Here is a 16,699-nt window from a genome sequence, read left to right as displayed (position 1 = left end):
CCCCCCGACCCGCCGAGAAACGAGCCCCGATATAAGCGGTGGCACCGGCCGGGCGGCCGCGCAGAGCGGCCGGGACGCTGCGGTGCGTGGGGCTGAGACGCGACCCCCCCGCGCCGCCCACCCCAAGCGTGGGTGAAGCCCCCGACCCGTCGAGCCCCCCGCGAGTGGCGGCGGGGATGCGGGGCCGGGCACGGCGCTGACGGGGCGGCCGGTGTGTTGCAGGGCGGCGGGCGAGGAGCGGGATGCTGGACGCCATGGAGGTGCCGAGCCACTCGCGGCAGCTGCTGCTGCAGCTGAACACGCAGCGCACCAAGGGCTTCCTGTGCGACGTGATCATCGTGGTGCAGAACGCGCTTTTCCGCGCGCACAAGAACATCCTGGCCGCCAGCAGCGCCTACCTCAAGTCGCTGGTGGTCCACGACAACCTGCTCAACCTGGACCATGAGATGGTGAGCCCCGGCATCTTTCGCCTCATCCTCGACTTCATCTACACCGGCCGCCTGGCCGAGTGCGAGCCGGGCAGCGAGCAGAGCCTGGGCGCCGTGCTGGCCGCCGCCAGCTACCTCCAGATCCCCGGCTTGGTGGCCCTGTGCAAGAAGAAGCTGAAGCGCAGCGGCAAGTACTGCCACCTGCGCGGGGGCTACGCGCCCTACAAGCTGGGCCGCGGGCTGCGGGCCGCCACGCCGGTCATCCAGGCGTGCTACTCGGGGACGCCGCGGCCCGTGGACCTGCCGCCCGTGGAGCCGGCGGCGCCGCTCAACACGCAGTGCGGGGAGCTGTACGCCTCGGCCGCCCAGGGCGCCCCGCTGCACCCCCACGGGCTGTGCCCGCCCGAGCGCCACTGCTCGCCGCCCTGCGGCCTCGACCTCTCCAAGAAGAGCCCCACCGGCCCCTCCGCCCAGCTCCTGCCCACCGACCGCCTGCTGCCCAGCGAGCCCCGCGAGCCCTCGCTGCCCCCACGGCACGACAGCCCCCCCGTCGGTGCCGGTCTCCTGGCCGGCCACGCCGCTGCCTACAAGGACTCCCCGCCGGGYGGCGAGCCGGGGGGCCACCCCCACGCCCCCGACCCCTTCCGCAGCACGCCGCCCTGCCCCGAGCCCCCGCTGCCCCGTGCTGACGGGCGTGAGCTGATGTACCGCTGGATGAAGCACGAGCCCCTGGGCCCCTACCTGGACGAGGGGGAGGCGGAGAAGGAGCTGGAGCGGGAGGAGAAGGCCGAATCGCCGCCCGCGGCGCCGCAGCCCCGCTACCCCAGCGTGGAGAGCAACGACCTGGAGCCCGACAACAGCACGAGCGAGGAGACGGGCAGCAGCGAGGGTCCCTCGCCCGGGGACGCGCTGGACCGCTACTGCAAYCACCTGGGCTACGAGCCCGAGAGCCTGGGCGACAACCTGTACGTGTGCATCCCCTGCGGCAAGGGCTTCCCCAGCTCCGAGCAGCTCAACGCCCACGTGGARGCCCACAACGAAGAGGAGCTCTATCACAAGGCKGCGGCCGAGCAGGCCGTGCCCTTCCTGGACAAAGGCGGCCCGGGGCTGGGTGACATCTTGMGGCCTTACCGCTGCTCCTCCTGCGACAAGTCCTACAAGGACCCGGCCACGCTGCGGCAGCACGAGAAGACGCACTGGCTGACGCGCCCCTACCCCTGCACCATCTGCGGCAAGAAGTTCACGCAGCGCGGCACCATGACCCGCCACATGCGCAGCCACCTCGGCCTGAAGCCCTTCGCCTGCGACGCCTGCGGGATGCGCTTCACCCGCCAGTACCGCCTGACCGAGCACATGCGCATCCATTCGGGCGAGAAGCCCTACGAGTGCCAGGTGTGCGGCGGAAAGTTCGCCCAGCAGCGCAACCTCATCAGCCACATGAAGATGCACGCGGCCGGCCCCGACGGCAAAGCCAAGCTGGACTTCCCCGACAGCGTCTACGCCATGGCCCGCCTCACCGCCGACCAGCTGGGGCTCAAGCAGGAGAAGGCGGCCGAGCTGTTCTCCCACACCTCGCACTTCCTCAGCGACCCCAAGGCCATGGAGAGCCTCTACCCCCTGGCCAAGTTCACGGCCGAGCACCTGGGGCTGAGCCAGGACAAGGCGGCCGAGGTGCTGGCGCAGGCCCCGCACCTCCACGCCGAGGCCGCCCGGACCATAGAGCGATACTCGCCCCCCTAGCGCCGGCCTGGCCSGGGGGCCGGGGGTCCGCTGGGCTCCCCTCGCTGCCCCGTGTGGAGCTGGGGGGGRCGAGAGGCGGTGAGTGCTCGTCCCCTGGCGCTGCCGATGGCCCCGGAGAACTCGCTCGTAGCGAAGGTCCCGCGAAAGCTGCTCCGGGATGGATGGACGGCGTGTCCCGCCAGCAGCGGYCCGGCTCGCCCGGGAGAGGCCGATAAATCAGGGACTGACCCCGCGGCACGTCCGGCCCTTGCCGTGGGGGSCGCCGGGACCCCGGCACCGGGCGGGAGCGACGCGCAAGCTGCGRGGCCGGGCTGCGCCTGAGGCTTTGGAGGACATGAGCCCGCTCCTTACCTCAGGGCTGCCCCCGGGAGCCCTCGGCAGCCGCCGCCCCGCTCCGGCCCCACGGTGGGACCCGCCGGGACCCGGACTGTGCCGCCCCGACCGCCGCGGGCCGTGAGTAGTTTCTCCGTCGTGGCCGGAGCGACGCCTCCGTCCCGAGCGGGAGCCGCCAGCGCTGAGCCGGGGGTTGTGCCCGACCACCCCCCGGGCCAGGCCGGGGGCTCGGGGACAGACTGACGGAGGGGACGGTGCGGTCCGAGCAGCCGGCGCGGGACGGGGAGCGGCGGTCACGTCCGTGCCGGGGGGCGGGGGAATGGCGATGCTCCTCGCCCCGAGCCAGCACTGACCTCCCGTCCCGAGCCCCGGGGCTCGGCCAGCTGCTCCCGGTGCTGCTGGGAGGTGGGGCAGGGCCTGTCCCAGACTGAGCCCCTGGGCCCTGGCTCGCCATCAGGGATGCCCGGGGCACCCGGCGGAGCCCCGGGACCCGGCGGCTTTGCCCTCGGGCGGCCACTCGCCTTGATTATTTTTTTATTTTTTTATTTTTGCCAAAGACGCCCGTCTCCAGCGCGGCCGGGCCGGGCCGGGGGGTCCACGACAAAGACAAAGCGGTCTCTGGTTTGTCAGCTACGGGAGGTGGGCAGGGGCTGCGGGAGGGGGAGAGCCCGGGGGGTGCGTGTGACCTGGGGCCGAGTGCCCCCCGGGCACCTCCTGCCGCCACCGCACCCCCTCTCCCACCTTCTGCTCGGTGTGGGCTGAGTCCCCCCCGCCTGGACCCCCCCGGCCCGTGCCCTGACCCCTCCGTTGGGGCTAATGTGAAGCTTCTCCCCCCTCCCGAGCCCCCTCCTCTCCTTTGCACACGAGGCTCCGGGCAGCGCCTGTCCCCGGCCTCGCAGCCACTGTGCCTTAGCCCGAGCTGGCCGCTCCTGCCCGGCTGCYCCCCGAGCCTCCCGGGGCTGTGCCGGTCCCCAGGGCCGGCCGTGWCCCCCGGAGCTGCCGTGGGGTGACTGGCGGCAGCGACAGCACCCAAAGCACAGCTGGCAGCGCCCAGCGGGGCCCCGGCCCCCYCTGTATCACGTCCAATTTGTACACGGGCTTCTCGCCCTTTTTTTTTTCTATAGTCGAAACGGAATGAGCAATAAAGTGACATTAACACGCGTGGCCTCGCGTTCTTCTCTCGGGAGGGGCCTGGCTGGTGCAGAGCAGGACTGGGTGATTCTGGGGGTGCGGTGGGTGCAGAACTGCAGGGAGGGGACCCGAGGGGCTTTGTTGTGCATTTGGTTTGCCCAGACCCCCTGAGCCCAGGGGCAGCAGCAGCTGYAGGTGGGACAGAGCTGCTGTCACCTTTTCAAGGTGTCCCAGTGTCATCCCTCCCTGGTGTCCCCCACCCCAAACTCGCCCGCTGACAGCAAATGACACACCACACTGCACTGACACATGTTTAATACTAAAAATTATTAAAACCAACTTAACAAAACAGCCCGAAGGTGGGCGCTGCCCCAAGATACGGCCCCCAGCAGCCTGCCAGGGTTGGCTCCAGGCRCTCAAGCTCTGCTTGCGTTGTGCCAGCTGGTCTGGTGGCACCAAAACTGTCCCACTGCCGAGCCTGTGACACGTCTGGCAGAGCCGCAGGGCCCTCGGGCTGGTGGTACCTCGGGAGGAGCCTCGGAAAGCAGCTCTGGGGCAGCGCCGTCGGAAAACAAACATTGAAACACACCCGGTGCGGAGGAGAAGGCAAAGTCTCTGCAAAGCTGGCAGCCAGGGTGGGGAACTGGGGCGTGGGGGCTGTGCTGACAGCTCTGTGTGCCCCACAGCAGCCCTGGGCACCCCAAAATCTCTGTGGGTTGAAACACAGACCCTGTGCCCAATGCCTCAGGTTGGGCAGCGCTCTGGCACAGCTCATCCAGCACAACCCCGAGTGTCCATCGCGCTGCTCAGGCTCCGGCCCCGTGCTGACCCTGGCCGTGGGGCCGGACAGCTGGCACAGGGGTCACTGGGCTTCCTGATGCAGACACCGGGTCCCAGCCACCCACACAGGAAAGGAAAACGCTGGGCTCCGTCCTGCTGCTTCCTCCGCCACCTCTGACACTTCCCTCCCACGGCTGCGGCGCCCCAGCGGGACCGGGGGCGGCCTCGGGGCTGCTCCCACCCTCGGCCCACAGGACTGGGACTGGACAGAGCTCCAGGTTCAGGGGTTAATGCTCCCTCTTAGCTTCTGTGTTGGTGTGTCACTGGGGACGGGACACTTGGTGGGACAGTGTGGGGCGGGGAAAGCTTTGCAGCACCCCAACCCCAAATGCCAGTGCRGAATGACCCAGGGACGAGGCAACGGCTCCATCCCTGGAGCAGATTGGGAGGGGACCCTCTCAGCTGGGTGAATAGCGGGGCTGGGCATTTCTGTGGCTCTCTCTGACTCTGCAGCCACAGGCAGAAGCCAGATCCCACAAGGAAGAGGGGCCTGTGGCAATGTGAGGACACACAGTAGCCATGGGACAGCCGGTCCTGGGGTCCTTGGGGAATTCTGTTTGCCTCACGCTGAGTCTCAGGTCAAAAGCATGCCTAAAGGCRGCAGGGTGGGAAAAAGGGGCTTGGGGGAGAAGGCAAGGGGCAAGTAATGGCTGGGGCRGGCAGGGGAATGGGACAAAGCAGCTGTGGGGGTGTTCAAAGCCTCCCCCGGCAAAGCAGGCAGGGCACACACCTGGAAACTAACCTATGCTGAAAAAACAAAACAAGCAAACCCCGCAGCAGGGGAAGGACAAACCCCTCTGCAAGCAGCATCCCTGCGAGGGGCAGCACACGGTGGGGAAGGGGACGGGGACCTGGGGCTGTGTGGCCACGCAGGACAAACAGGTTGGGGCAGGGRGAAACCTGCCCTCAAAGTCCACGGCCTCTCCAAGGGGTACAGGCTGGACTAAGCGAACCCAAAGTCTGCGCCGGCATGTTCCCGATCTCTGCCCTACGCAGCCTACAAACCCAAAGAGCCACCGAGGCGTGACTCGAGCTCTCTGCACCCAAGCAAACCAAGCGAAAGGCCGGTGATGCAGCACGGGGCTCACCCAAAGCTCCCCTCGCCAGCGGGGCTCTCGGCTCCGCGCTGGCGCTGCCCAAAGGCCGGCGGGGCCCTCACCGGCCCAGCCTCCACGTGAACCATCCACAGCAATGACCTTCCCAGCTGGCCTGCCCTCGGGGGGCCCTTCGCAGCACGGCCATTCCGGGGTGGGTTGAAGACGTGGCGTTTATTGTTCGTGGTGGGCTGGCGGCGGCGCGGCCGTGGCGCCGCTGGAGCCGGGCTCCCGCCRTAAGGGGCTGCGTGACTCGCTCAGGGGCGCTGGGCCCCGCTCGGCCCCCTCAGCCCTCCTGGGCCCACTTGAGGAAGGTGGGGATGTCCCGCACCGGCACGTTGCGGGTCAGCGCTTTGACTCGCAGGTTCCGGTCGTCCGTCAGCAGAACCACTTCCCTGAGCAAACGGATGGGATCGTCTGCAACGAGACACACGGGGAGAGCGCCGTCAAACTCACACCTGCCCCAGGTGTTACCCCCATCCCACCCTGTGTCCACCCTACTCCCTGCTCCCAGCCAAGGCTTCCTGGTGGGCCTCAGAGACAGCCCTGCATCCCAAAGGCTGTCTGCTCTTCGTTCTGTGCTGCCCAGGGATGGTTTGTGATCCCTGCCCGCTGCCCACACGGGGTGCTGGAATGGCCACAGGCTGGGAAGAGAAGGTCCCAGCCTGACCCAGGCCAGGAAGACGGCCCGCGACCCTGGCTCCAGCAGGAAGCTGGTGCTATTATTCTGTTGATCTCATTATGAGATCTGAAGCCACCCCTTATTTTTTGTGAAGCTTTTTTGGAGTCGCCGCTGACACCGAGGCGTTTCTGGCGGGGGCTCACACAGACACCAAGAGCTGATGGCTGAGAAACAACCCGAGGGATCTTGCCCCCAGATGGATGAGCTGCCCCGCACGCAACGCGCAGGGCTGGGATGTGGGAGCCACGCTTACGTGTGTGCGAGGCAGGGGAAGCATATGGGCTGTGTGTAAGCAGCTGGGTCCTGTGACCAGAGTACTGTTCCTATGAGCACAGGAAACACAGTGCCTCCGAGCCAGGACGGGAATGGAAAAAACAGAGTTTATGGGAGCCCAACATGGGCCCAGATTGGCTGCATAGGGAGCGGCAGGACGAGGGGAAGGGGAGGGTGGCCAGGAACGCGGGCTATGGTCACGGTGTCGGGGCTGGGGACAGCGAGCCCGGGCTGGGATCGAGGGAATTGGGGGCTCAGGGATTGGGAGCTGCCTCAAGTGGGACCGGGAGGTTCWGCGCGGACACTTTAAGAAATGTGTAACAATAAACATCCTCTGCTCYGGGCTGGTGACGCGCCTCCTTGTTACAAACCAGAGGCTGTCAGCTTGTCAGGCCCCATTCCCYGTAATCCACATGATTTCAAAATTCAGCATCATTTGCACATAAACATTTGGTGACGGTTTCTCTGTGAATCTGACAAGTTAAGCTGCTAAGAATTCGCGCTGACAAATGCGGGTTGATTCCTTGGGCAGCTGCTGATGCGATTCCCATCCCTGCCGCCCTGGCAACAGCCTGAGGGCTGTCTGGTCCCAGCACACATGGCTGATGCCAACCAGGAATCCAGAGGAAAARGAGTCCTGGACAGAAAACATCAGGGGTCGTGGGGAGAAGGTGTTTTCTGGTCCTTTGTCACCACAGAAATGGTTCTGTGGATGTTTATGGTGGGTTTGTCACAGGCTGGGGCAATCCCTAGGTGCAGTGAAGTGACATTTGGCAATGAGGTGGGAGTGCCACAGCCTRGGGCTGACCGGAGGCAGGAGGTGGCACCTTGGTGTTGAAAGAGGCAAAATGCGGGAGAGGACAGATCCAAGGGCCATGAAAGAGAAACAGGAGGAGCCCGTGGAATGCGACAGAGAAGGGACAAAGGGGATGTGAGGATGTCCCACCTTTGTTGGAGGGCATGAAATCCTTGGCCTTGTCATTGCAATAGTGGAGGCAGCAGGACAGGATCAGGTCRTCGTTGTTTCCCTGGAAAAGAAAGGGTGAGGTTACCCTTGGCAGGGAAAACTTTGCACCCCCATCACCCTGACTTTGCACCCCACCACCTGCACCACCTCGGCTCTGAAAGTCTGCTCGTGTGCGGGAACAGAGCTTCCCCCTGCCCACAGCTCACACACCCCAGGGTCCCTGTTTTACCCCGAGGAGGTGGTGGCAAAACGCTCCCAGCCCTCGGTGTCCAGGATGCTCCTCACCTGCTGGCCAGTGGTGTCCTCACTGCGGAAGGAGATGGACTCCAGCTCGTTGCCTCGGCTGGTCAGAGCCCTCAAACAGTTGTCCCGGCTCTCGAATCGCTCCTCCAGGAACTCGATGGACTTCCTGGCTCTCTCCTGCACTTGGCGGGCATAGCCTGCAGCCCGGTGCTCCATCTCTGGGCCCTTGGCCAGGCCATCCAGCTCGTTTATCACTTCAAACAGGAAGAGGAGGTACAGTTACTATGGGACAAGGTGCTCCCATGACCTGCTGCTGGAGCACGCAAGTTGCCAAGGCCTCGGGGCCGGGGCACTGGGAGCTGGCTCAGGAAATCTGGGTTCAGCTGCYGCAGCGTCCCAGCGCTCCTGGACTTGGCTGCGGGTCTGGAAAAGCTTTGCTGCCTTCCACCTCCGTGGGGTCACCTGGCTCAGCCCCAGAGCAAAGGCACCTCGCCCCCACAGCRTGACTGGTGAGGGCAACTGCTCTGCCCAACGCTGGGGAGCACCGCCGTGTCCTCCACCCCACCTTCCTGCACCGTGGCCAACAGCACGTCCGTGCCCGGGGCTGTCAGGAAACCCTGACCTCCTGCATCCTGCTCCTCTATCTCCGAGCGCAGCGGTGGCCGGTGGCACCGTGCCTCCCGTCCCTGTGGCACTGCCTGGCTCTGCGCTGCGGGGCTGCACGTGGGAACAGGAAGCAGGCAGTTCCCACCCTGGCACTATTTCCCCCCACACAAATCCCTGTTTTCCCACCTGAAGCCACCGCCCCGTGCTCCTGGCAGGGAACGCGCTCCTTTCAACACCTCACCCACCTGGCTCTGCGCATCTGTCCCGCCTCGAGACGAGCTCGGAATCCAGGTGGATTCCCAGCCTGTTCACCTCGACTGGAACCTCTTGTACTGCTGCCAAGTGGTTGGGAATTCCAGCCCTGTGAGCCCAAGGCACCCCAGAGCTCCAGGGGGACCGACCCTCGGGTGGCTGGGGGTGACGGAGGAGCTGCTCCACGTGTGCGAGCGATGGTGCTCGTGTGCACATCTGGACATGTGCCCTTGCAGGCCYGGCCTCACAGCTGGCAGCAGGGCTGGGCACACCAATTGTGCACATCCAGATGTGCAAACAAGCGTGCCCTGGCTGTGCTGGTGCGTGTGCACGGAGCTGGTGTGCACGTGTGTGCGAGGGAGCCTCGGCGCTGCCTCTGTGTGTGTGTGTGTGTGTGTGTGTGTGTTTCAGCCATGGCTTCATTTCTGAAGATTGTTTCCGAGCTTGGAGCCAAGTCCTGAGTTCAAGTGGGAACTATGCATTCCTTGGGGGGTTCGGGGAGAGAGCTCGGGGTCTGAGGCCTCTCCCCAGTGCTGTGAATCACTGCCCGGGGAGCCTGCGTGATCGCTCTGTTCCATGGTGAGACTGGCACTCACTGTCTGGGTATTCCAATTAAATCTGCGTGGAGCTGCTTTGCTCTTCCCTGGCTGGAGACTCTTCTTGCTACCGACCTGATGCTGCCATTTCCACACAATGCACGGCCGGGCCCGGGGTGGGGGGAGCCGTGCAAGAACGGAACATCAAACAGGAAAAGCTGGTATTCCCTCCCGAAATCCGCCTTCCTGCTTCCAAGCTAAACAGGCTTCAAAGGGGAGGCTTGTTTGTGCTTCTGCACCAGGCCTGGCTTCTCCATGGCGGGGTCAGGCTCAAGGAGCACGGAGCAGGTTAAAGAGCAAGAGAAAYAAACCCAACGAGAAGCCAAGCGCTTAACCCCTTGCTGCATCCCCGGGAGGAGCAGGGAGCGGTGCAGGGGGAAGGGCACTCTGCCTCTCGCCCATCTGGCCATGGGATGTGGCACCAAGGCCTCTGTCCCTAGCAGGGATGGCTTCCTCCTGCTCACACTGATGGCTGTCCTGGGGGATGAAGGGGAATGTGACCAACAGCTGGTGTGGACAGGGAGCTGCTGGCTTTGGGATGCTTTTGGGAGGCTCGTGGCAGCAGTGGGAGATGAGTTACTCTGTCCCCACATGATGAGGCACTGAAGGTGCTCAATCCTGCCTGCGGCAGRGCAGCCCAGGCTCCTTGTGCAGGCTGAGGGCAGCAGCATCTTGGACAGGGACAGGACCAGAGTTTTCAGCTCTCCTGCTGTCCCTGGCTGGGGTTGGATGGAGAAGGCTCACAGCAATCACCTGAGTGCTCCAGGACAGGCCCCAGCTCTCCCAGGTGTTAACGTGCTCCACAGCCCCCAGGGCTTCCCAGGCTCTGCTGGTGCTGCCGACTGCCTTCCCCTGGCTTCTGCAGAGCCAAGCCACGGAGCAACTTGGCAGCTCCTGTGCTGAGCTGGGCAGGCATCCAGCCCTGCTCTCCCCACCCAGAGGTGCCATCCCCAGCCTCAGGAACCCCTCCTGAGCTGGGCTGCTCCCCCTGAGGAGAGGGGCAGCAGCTGGATGTTGGCTCTGGGGCAGGCAGAGCCATCAGGGGTTGAGAAGGAGCCCCCAAAATGGCTCAGAGGGTGGCACCCCCGCATGCCACAGGGCGCACCTGTGCCACCTCCCTGCCTGGACACTGCAATGCCCACAGGACACGGCCGCTCCCCGTCCTCCCGGGACTGTGAATGGGATGTGGGCTCTGCAAGGCTCAGCCCCGCTCCTCCCYGGGCTCTCCTCGGGGATCCTGTGAGTGCCAGGCTGGCACACGGGGACGTGCCAGGCGCCRGAGCGCCAGTGGCCGGAGGAGGAGCAGCACCTCCAGCCCGGAGCGCGATCAAACGCTCGGAGCAAAGGCACCGACCCAAACGCTGCCGCCACCCWGGGAGACCACCCAGCAGCACGGCCGTTATCTGCCAGGGTGAGTGTTTACCAATAACGGGAACCAGCTTGCTGTTTTACTGCGAGCTTTATAAGGATAAAAAGAAGGGCTGGGCTTGAGCAGCTCCGAGACACTGGGACACGGGGCCGGCCATTTGCTCAGCCCGCMTAAGCCCCAGCTCAGCTGGGATAAGCTATCTGCTCTGACTGTTTAACAATTCCTCCTCCCTGCTCCCTTTGAGATTCCCTCCAAATCCTCTTTAACACCCATCTGCTTTCTCCCGGCCCCTGGCACCCCCAAATGCAGCRGGAGAAGTTTGCTGGGTGCTGTGGGCAGAAGGCTGGCAGGAAGGCAGCAGGGTGACAGGGCCTGAAGGAATGCCAGCAACGACTGGGATGAAACAGGGCAGGGTGAAATCCAGTCCCACGGCATGAGCTGACCAGCTCYAGACCACACAGGCACTTTGGGCACGTGGGGCATAGAGAGAGGGAGCCAAAATTCAGGGACAGACCACACTGGGGGAGAGGGGAAGCCCCCACCGCAGCTCTGACCCTACTCACCGATCAGGGGCACCACCAGGATGAACTTCCTGCAGTCCAGCAGCGTGACCAAGCTGCCGAGGTGGTCGATGAAACCATTGGTGTCCGGGACCAAAAAGACAGGTCTGATCTCCAGCTCCATCTGCCTCATTTGGCTCTGGTCTTTGAGCACGGCCTGGAGGAGAAGGAAGGACACATGGTGAGGAAGGAGGATGTCAGTCCCATGACCCGTGCACCCTGAGAGCAGAAGATAAGCCTGAAGGGGTCTGGGAAGGGGCTGCATCCACCCCACCTGCACACCCCAAACACCAGCTCTTGCAGGCCCACAGTACACGTGTGAGCAGGATGGCAAAAGCCTCCAGGAAAGCACTCTCCTGGGAAAACAGCCCTGTGCAGGCTCTGGGAGAGCTGCAACCAGCCTTGAAAACGAAAATATTTTGGGAATTGTCCTATTTGTGGGACTGGCAGCTGCCAGGATCATCTGCACCMGTGCCAAGGGGAGGGAGGGCAGGGGTTCTGGGGCTTCACATGGAAACAGGTCAAGGTGGCAACAGCCAAAACAARCCAGTTTGGGACACACAAGTCCTGCCAGCAGCCTCCTAACACAGGCACCCCACGCAGGCAGCCAGAAGTCTGTGGGGTGGGGATCCTTGGCTGAGCAGCTCCCTMACTGCCCCACCACCTCCTGCACATGTCTTGCCTTTTCCGACTCCATCCAGCTGGGAAACCAGGTGGGTTCCAGCCCTGAGAGCTCACAGTGCTGTCCTTGGTCGAGCCCTTCACACCCACAGAGACCAGAGGTGCTCACACTGACACAGGRGAGGGTCTGCTGGGGATTGCTGGCYGCCCTCTGGGCTGCACCTGGACCTCTGACCACGGGCAGCTGCCAAAGCGGGACCCCAGAGCTCACGTATGACTTTCGAGGCTCTCGGAGGACTTGGGCTCTTCAGCAAGTCACAGGCTTAAAAAACTCAGGATGCTATTCTAGTGCTTCCTCTGCTTAAAAATAGCTTCCCTGGACTTGCTGATGTTTGTTGCCTCTAATAGGAACCGGTCACCCATGGAGCACAGCAGAGCTGCGGTGGAACACATCCACTCTGCAAACCCTTCTGAGACCAGGCTGGGACCCACCAGACATGCCCTGGGGACACGTGGTCACCACCAACCCTGTCCTGCCCGATATTGTGCCCATGGTGAGGATCCCAACCTTCCCTCACTTATGCCAAACCCTCGGAGATGCCCTGGAACGACGAGCTGCWTGGGCCAGCAGTGGCCATGGAAAGAAGTGGTTTTTAATTCATTTCCAAGTGTTGTCATCTGGCTTTAAATCAAGGCAGCTTGATGCTGCCACCTCCCACAAGTGTCTCCAGGCGAGGCAGCAACCAGAACCTCACCACGTGCCTCCCACCCTCCTTCTGGCAGCGCTGRGGATGTGGCTCCCACAAACCCTGAGGGATGATGGGCAAAGCAGGGAGCGTGCCAGGTCCTGCCAGCTGCATGCCAGCATGGGGACATGCCTTCCCCATCACACAGGGGACACAGCAGTGTCCCCATGCCAGTGCTCTGCTACAGCTGTGTGGTAGCACAGTCAGGAATAATCCAGAACCAACCCTGCCACGAGGAGAACAGGCAGATGGGGCATCTCCATGGGGTTTTGGGGTGTCTCCATGGGGTTTTGGGGTGTGGGAGGGGATGCTCGGACCTGGGAGGCACCAAACCCTGCTCCATGGATGGGAGAAGGGCCCCACTGACCAATGCAGAGACTCAGAGAGTGGCAAGTCCCTCGGTGTGACGGACAAAGAGGTCAACGGCCCTGAAGCTGCAGGAAGTGGGGGCGAAACCATGCAGTCTGCGCTCAGCAGTGACAGCCCTATGTGAGCAAGAGCTGGTGGCAGGAGGGGACCCCATGCAGCACCTCAGCCCCGTGGCTCACCCCAACCCGTGCAGGTGACCCCGGGAGCGTGAGCAGGACGCTCACCTCCCCCTCGGGCCGGGGGCACGGCGGTGGCGGCGGGGAGGGCACTACCCTCGTGTGTGGCATTTGCCCCGGCGGCTCCSGCGGGCCGTACCCGGCCGATTCCTGGCAGCCGGCAGCAACGCCTGTGCCGGCCGTCACGTCCCATTCCGCTCGCCGGGCCGCCCGGTGAGAGAAGGACACAGGATGCGCCGGGAGTGAAAGAGCGAGGTCGGCGGGGAGCGTGCCAAGTCCCCGCGCACAGCTCCGGGCCGCTCGGGGAGCCAGAGGGAAACTCGCCTTTGCAGAGTTCAGAGGCCGGCAGCGAGATTTATTTTTGTTTGTGTGAGTAAAAGGCTGCAGAAGCCTCCGGCCAAGGGGTTTGGGGGAGAGAGGAGTGGCCTGTGATTCATGCGGACGCTGGCTGGCCCCACGCCAGAGATGAAAGGGAGCCCATGTGCGGCAGGACCGGGGAGGCCAGTTCTGCCTTAACCCTTCTGCTGGCCCGTGGGGAGGAAGGGGGCAATGGGGTRTGGATCGGGATGCCCGTATCTGGGACCTGGCCTCTCTGCTTCCAGGGCTGCCAAAAACGAGCTGCCAGCTCCAGCATGCCTCAGTTTCCCGTTAGGAGGACAGGGAGATGGTGGCCTGTGTGTCCTGCAGGGAGGTGGGGTCTGAAAATAACCCTGGGGAGCACAGGGAGGACAGAACAGCGGAGGTACAGCCCCACCCTGGCCCWAGAGTTTTGGGACAGCCGGATTTTAACCGTGGCTTATTAGGGTTAAACAAACAGGCTCGGCTCRGCTCAACTCAGTGGCAGGGTGACCCCACAGCGCTGGATGTGGCAGGGGACCTCTGAGGGCCGAGGCTCCCTGCCCTCTCCGGGGCTGCCAGCTGCACCCCGCTCGCCTCTCGCTCCCACACGCTGCGGTGTCAGCGCGGCTCCCACCCGCAGCCCCCCGCCCATCCCAGCGCTCCGGCCACGGGGGCTTCTCCAGGAGCGGGGCCGGAGCAGGAGGTGGCTCCCCCGGCTGCCCCAGCTGGTGGCAGCACTGAGAGCAGACACTCCTGCGCACGCAGTCCCAAATTCCCAGCTCATCCATCAGCTGGGATCACCTGGGGAATTCCCCGGAAGTCCATGCACGGGTGAGGGCTTCCAGCGTGGGCAGGGGACSGGTCCCCAAAATGCCAGGAGTTTGTGCAGAGCGATGGGGTCTCTGTGCAGGGCGAACTGAGGGTCTCCACCGCCAGCACAGAATAGGAGAGGGCTCCACATGGAGCCTGGAGCTCTGTACACGCACCCCAAAGCTCCTCTGCTCGTGGTGCCAGGATGGGCAGCGAGGCCGAAAACCGCCCTGCTGCCTTGGGGACAGGTCACACGGGGTCACGCTGCTCAGCCAKGCCGGAAGGGCCACCACCACCATCCTGCCACCACCTCTCCCCTGCCACCAGCCGCTCGCCGACCGCGGCGAACGCCGGCGCCGCTGCCCGCTTCCATCGCCCCGCGCTCCGCGGGGATCGGATTTTCCAGGGCCGAGAACAATGCCTCCTCCAGCCTCTCCGCTCGAGGGCTTCCTCCCTCCCGAGGCTCGTCCCCAGCGCCTTCCCCGGGAGTAAACGTGCCCCGCGCCTGGTAGCGCACCGGGGCCGCCGCCGTGGCGGAGCCGCCGTGGGTGGGTGTGCGCCTTCCGCAGGCTGCAGGACCCGCTCCCAGGCAGGTGCTGTGCCGGCGCGTGTGCGCCCGCGGCATTGTTCCCGCGGGGAAGGGAGAGCGTGAATGGGACACGGCTAAATTTAGCCACTTACTCACGCCACCGCCACAAAGGAGCGGCCGCATCTTAAGGGGGCGGCCGTTCCGTGGGCTCAGGAGGGACAGGAGAGCGGCTATTTTGGGAAGACATGTCATAATTGGCCGCCCCGGTTGAGCTGCTTCTGTAATGCTGAGCAAAACAATAGCAGCATCCAGAGGAAGAGCCTGTTATGTTTCAGGTGGGATGTTTTCAACCGGTCAGGAAACTCGACCGCTCCCAGCGCGCGGCGGCGGCACAAAGGACAGGGGACGCTGAACAGCATGGACCGAGGGCTGGCCAAGGAGCAGGACACGCCGTGGGATGGGGACAGCCCTGATTGAGAGCACTGCCTGCCCCAGCAGCGTCGCTGCCACCTCTGCTTGTCCACCTGCCTGTCTGGCCTCTCATCCCTCCAAATACCTGAGCAGCACCCAGGGATGTGCCTGGGCTTTCACCTCGTCCTGATGAATCGTTGCYGTCACCAGCTGTCACCAGCTCTGTCCCAGTGTGGGCATGCGGTGAGGGCAGTGGCAGGCTGGCAATGGAGCCAGGGAGGTGCCTCAAATTTAGAGCTGATCAGGGACAAAAGAGACCTGACTTTGCTCTAGTCAAGAATAATGGTTTTGGGGTCCGTGTTTGTGTAGGGAGCTGAGTTCRCTCTAAAGCTGGAGCTGACCCCATTTGCCATTTATCCTGACAGGACCTGTGCACCCCCAGCAGCTCAAGCCACAGTCCTGCACCCACCCAGCCAGGATAGGCACCGAAGGAGAGCAGTGAAGCTTCAGGAAAACCTGCTGGGGAGAAAGCAGTGACTTTACCCATGAGAAGCACAACTCTGCAAGGCCCAGGTGAGGCCGTGACACTGCGCTCTCCTTGGGCACAGAAAGAAACAGACAGCCACAGCACCTGGGGCCGAGTCCCCAGGGCTGCGTGGGGAGCTGAAGTCCTGTGTGCTGGGACAGGAACCACATCTGCTGCACTCAGATGGAGCTGTGGCTTGTCCCCAGAAAAAGGAAAGGGTGACTTGGAGAGCAGCTGGCACTCCCTAGGTGGGCAGCGAATGAGAGGCTGTTTCAGGGAAGGGAGAAGATCCCCAGGTCCCACGAAACACTCAATCTCTTGAGAAGTGCAGAAAGGTCAAGTTTAAGAGGGAAAGTGGAGGGGGTGGATGCTGAGCTGGCTCCAAGCTGGCCTCCCCCGGCAGCATTTTCCASCCGAGCTGCTCCAGCTGCGTGGTCAGTACCCGGGCAGGGAGAGGACCGGGGCAAGCACACATGTTCTGCTCCAGGCCATTCCCAGCCAGCTACGGCCTGGATGACTTTACCGAAACCCCAAGGACTTCTCCTCCACCCCGCGCCTTCAGACTCCAAGTGCACCTCAGCCCTCAGCTGCGCAGCCCCTGAAGCTGCCCACACCCTCATTTTGACCTCTCTCTGCCTGCGAGCGTCGGCCCCAGCACGGCCGGGGAGGAAGGGAGGAGCGGGCCGGGGGGAGAAAACCCCTGACAACATCAGGCAGCCCCCACTCTCCCCGCAGAATGGGCAGCGGCCATCCCGGGGGGCCCCGGCCGCAGCTGCTCCTCTCGCTGCCCTCCCCGAACATGTGCGGTTCCTGTTTGCCGCGGCCGTGAGAGCCGCTGGGAAGAGGGGAATTTTCCTGACACCTCCCCGCTCCACAGCCACGGGAGGCTGGGAGGCTTCGGGCCCGCTTTAATTTACAGCCCATCTCTCCAATCTCTTGCTTTCTTCCTCCTCGCATTAACGTGACCCAAGTACCTGCCAACAATAATGGACTCGCTTGCGGGGGCGGCCCCTCCCTCCCGGCGCGCACAAACTTCTACCTTCGAGCCTCGATACGGA

The 16,699-nt window shown here is 64.0% G+C and overlaps 2 protein-coding genes across 2 annotated transcripts in view; one reads left to right on the top strand and one right to left on the bottom strand.

The window, feature by feature from the left end:
• HIC1 (HIC ZBTB transcriptional repressor 1) overlaps positions 1-3,652 on the top strand; it is a 4,284-nt gene extending 632 nt beyond the window's left edge. Inside the window, exon 2 of the mRNA XM_057381571.1 lies at positions 223-3,652. Coding sequence (XP_057237554.1) covers positions 223-2,168 — 1,946 coding nt within the window. The 3' untranslated portion in view covers positions 2,169-3,652. The remainder of the gene's footprint in view (positions 1-222) is intronic.
• A 283-nt stretch (positions 3,653-3,935) lies between these two features.
• Positions 3,936-16,699, bottom strand: part of SMG6 (SMG6 nonsense mediated mRNA decay factor) — a 103,650-nt gene continuing 90,886 nt past the window's right edge. The window contains exons 15-18 of the mRNA XM_057381543.1: positions 11,118-11,271; positions 7,774-7,985; positions 7,468-7,549; positions 3,936-5,983 (exon numbers count right to left, since the gene is read on the bottom strand). Coding sequence (XP_057237526.1) covers positions 5,853-5,983; positions 7,468-7,549; positions 7,774-7,985; positions 11,118-11,271 — 579 coding nt within the window. The 3' untranslated portion in view covers positions 3,936-5,852. The remainder of the gene's footprint in view (positions 5,984-7,467; positions 7,550-7,773; positions 7,986-11,117; positions 11,272-16,699) is intronic.

The sequence above is a fragment of the Malurus melanocephalus genome, unplaced genomic scaffold (assembly GCF_030028575.1).
Source record: "Malurus melanocephalus ecotype Western Australia unplaced genomic scaffold, MMel_1.1 scaffold_515, whole genome shotgun sequence".
Taxonomy (NCBI): Eukaryota; Metazoa; Chordata; class Aves; order Passeriformes; family Maluridae; genus Malurus; species Malurus melanocephalus.
The sequence above is the reverse complement of the archived record's forward strand: the minus strand, read 5'-3'. Positions and strand labels throughout refer to the sequence as shown.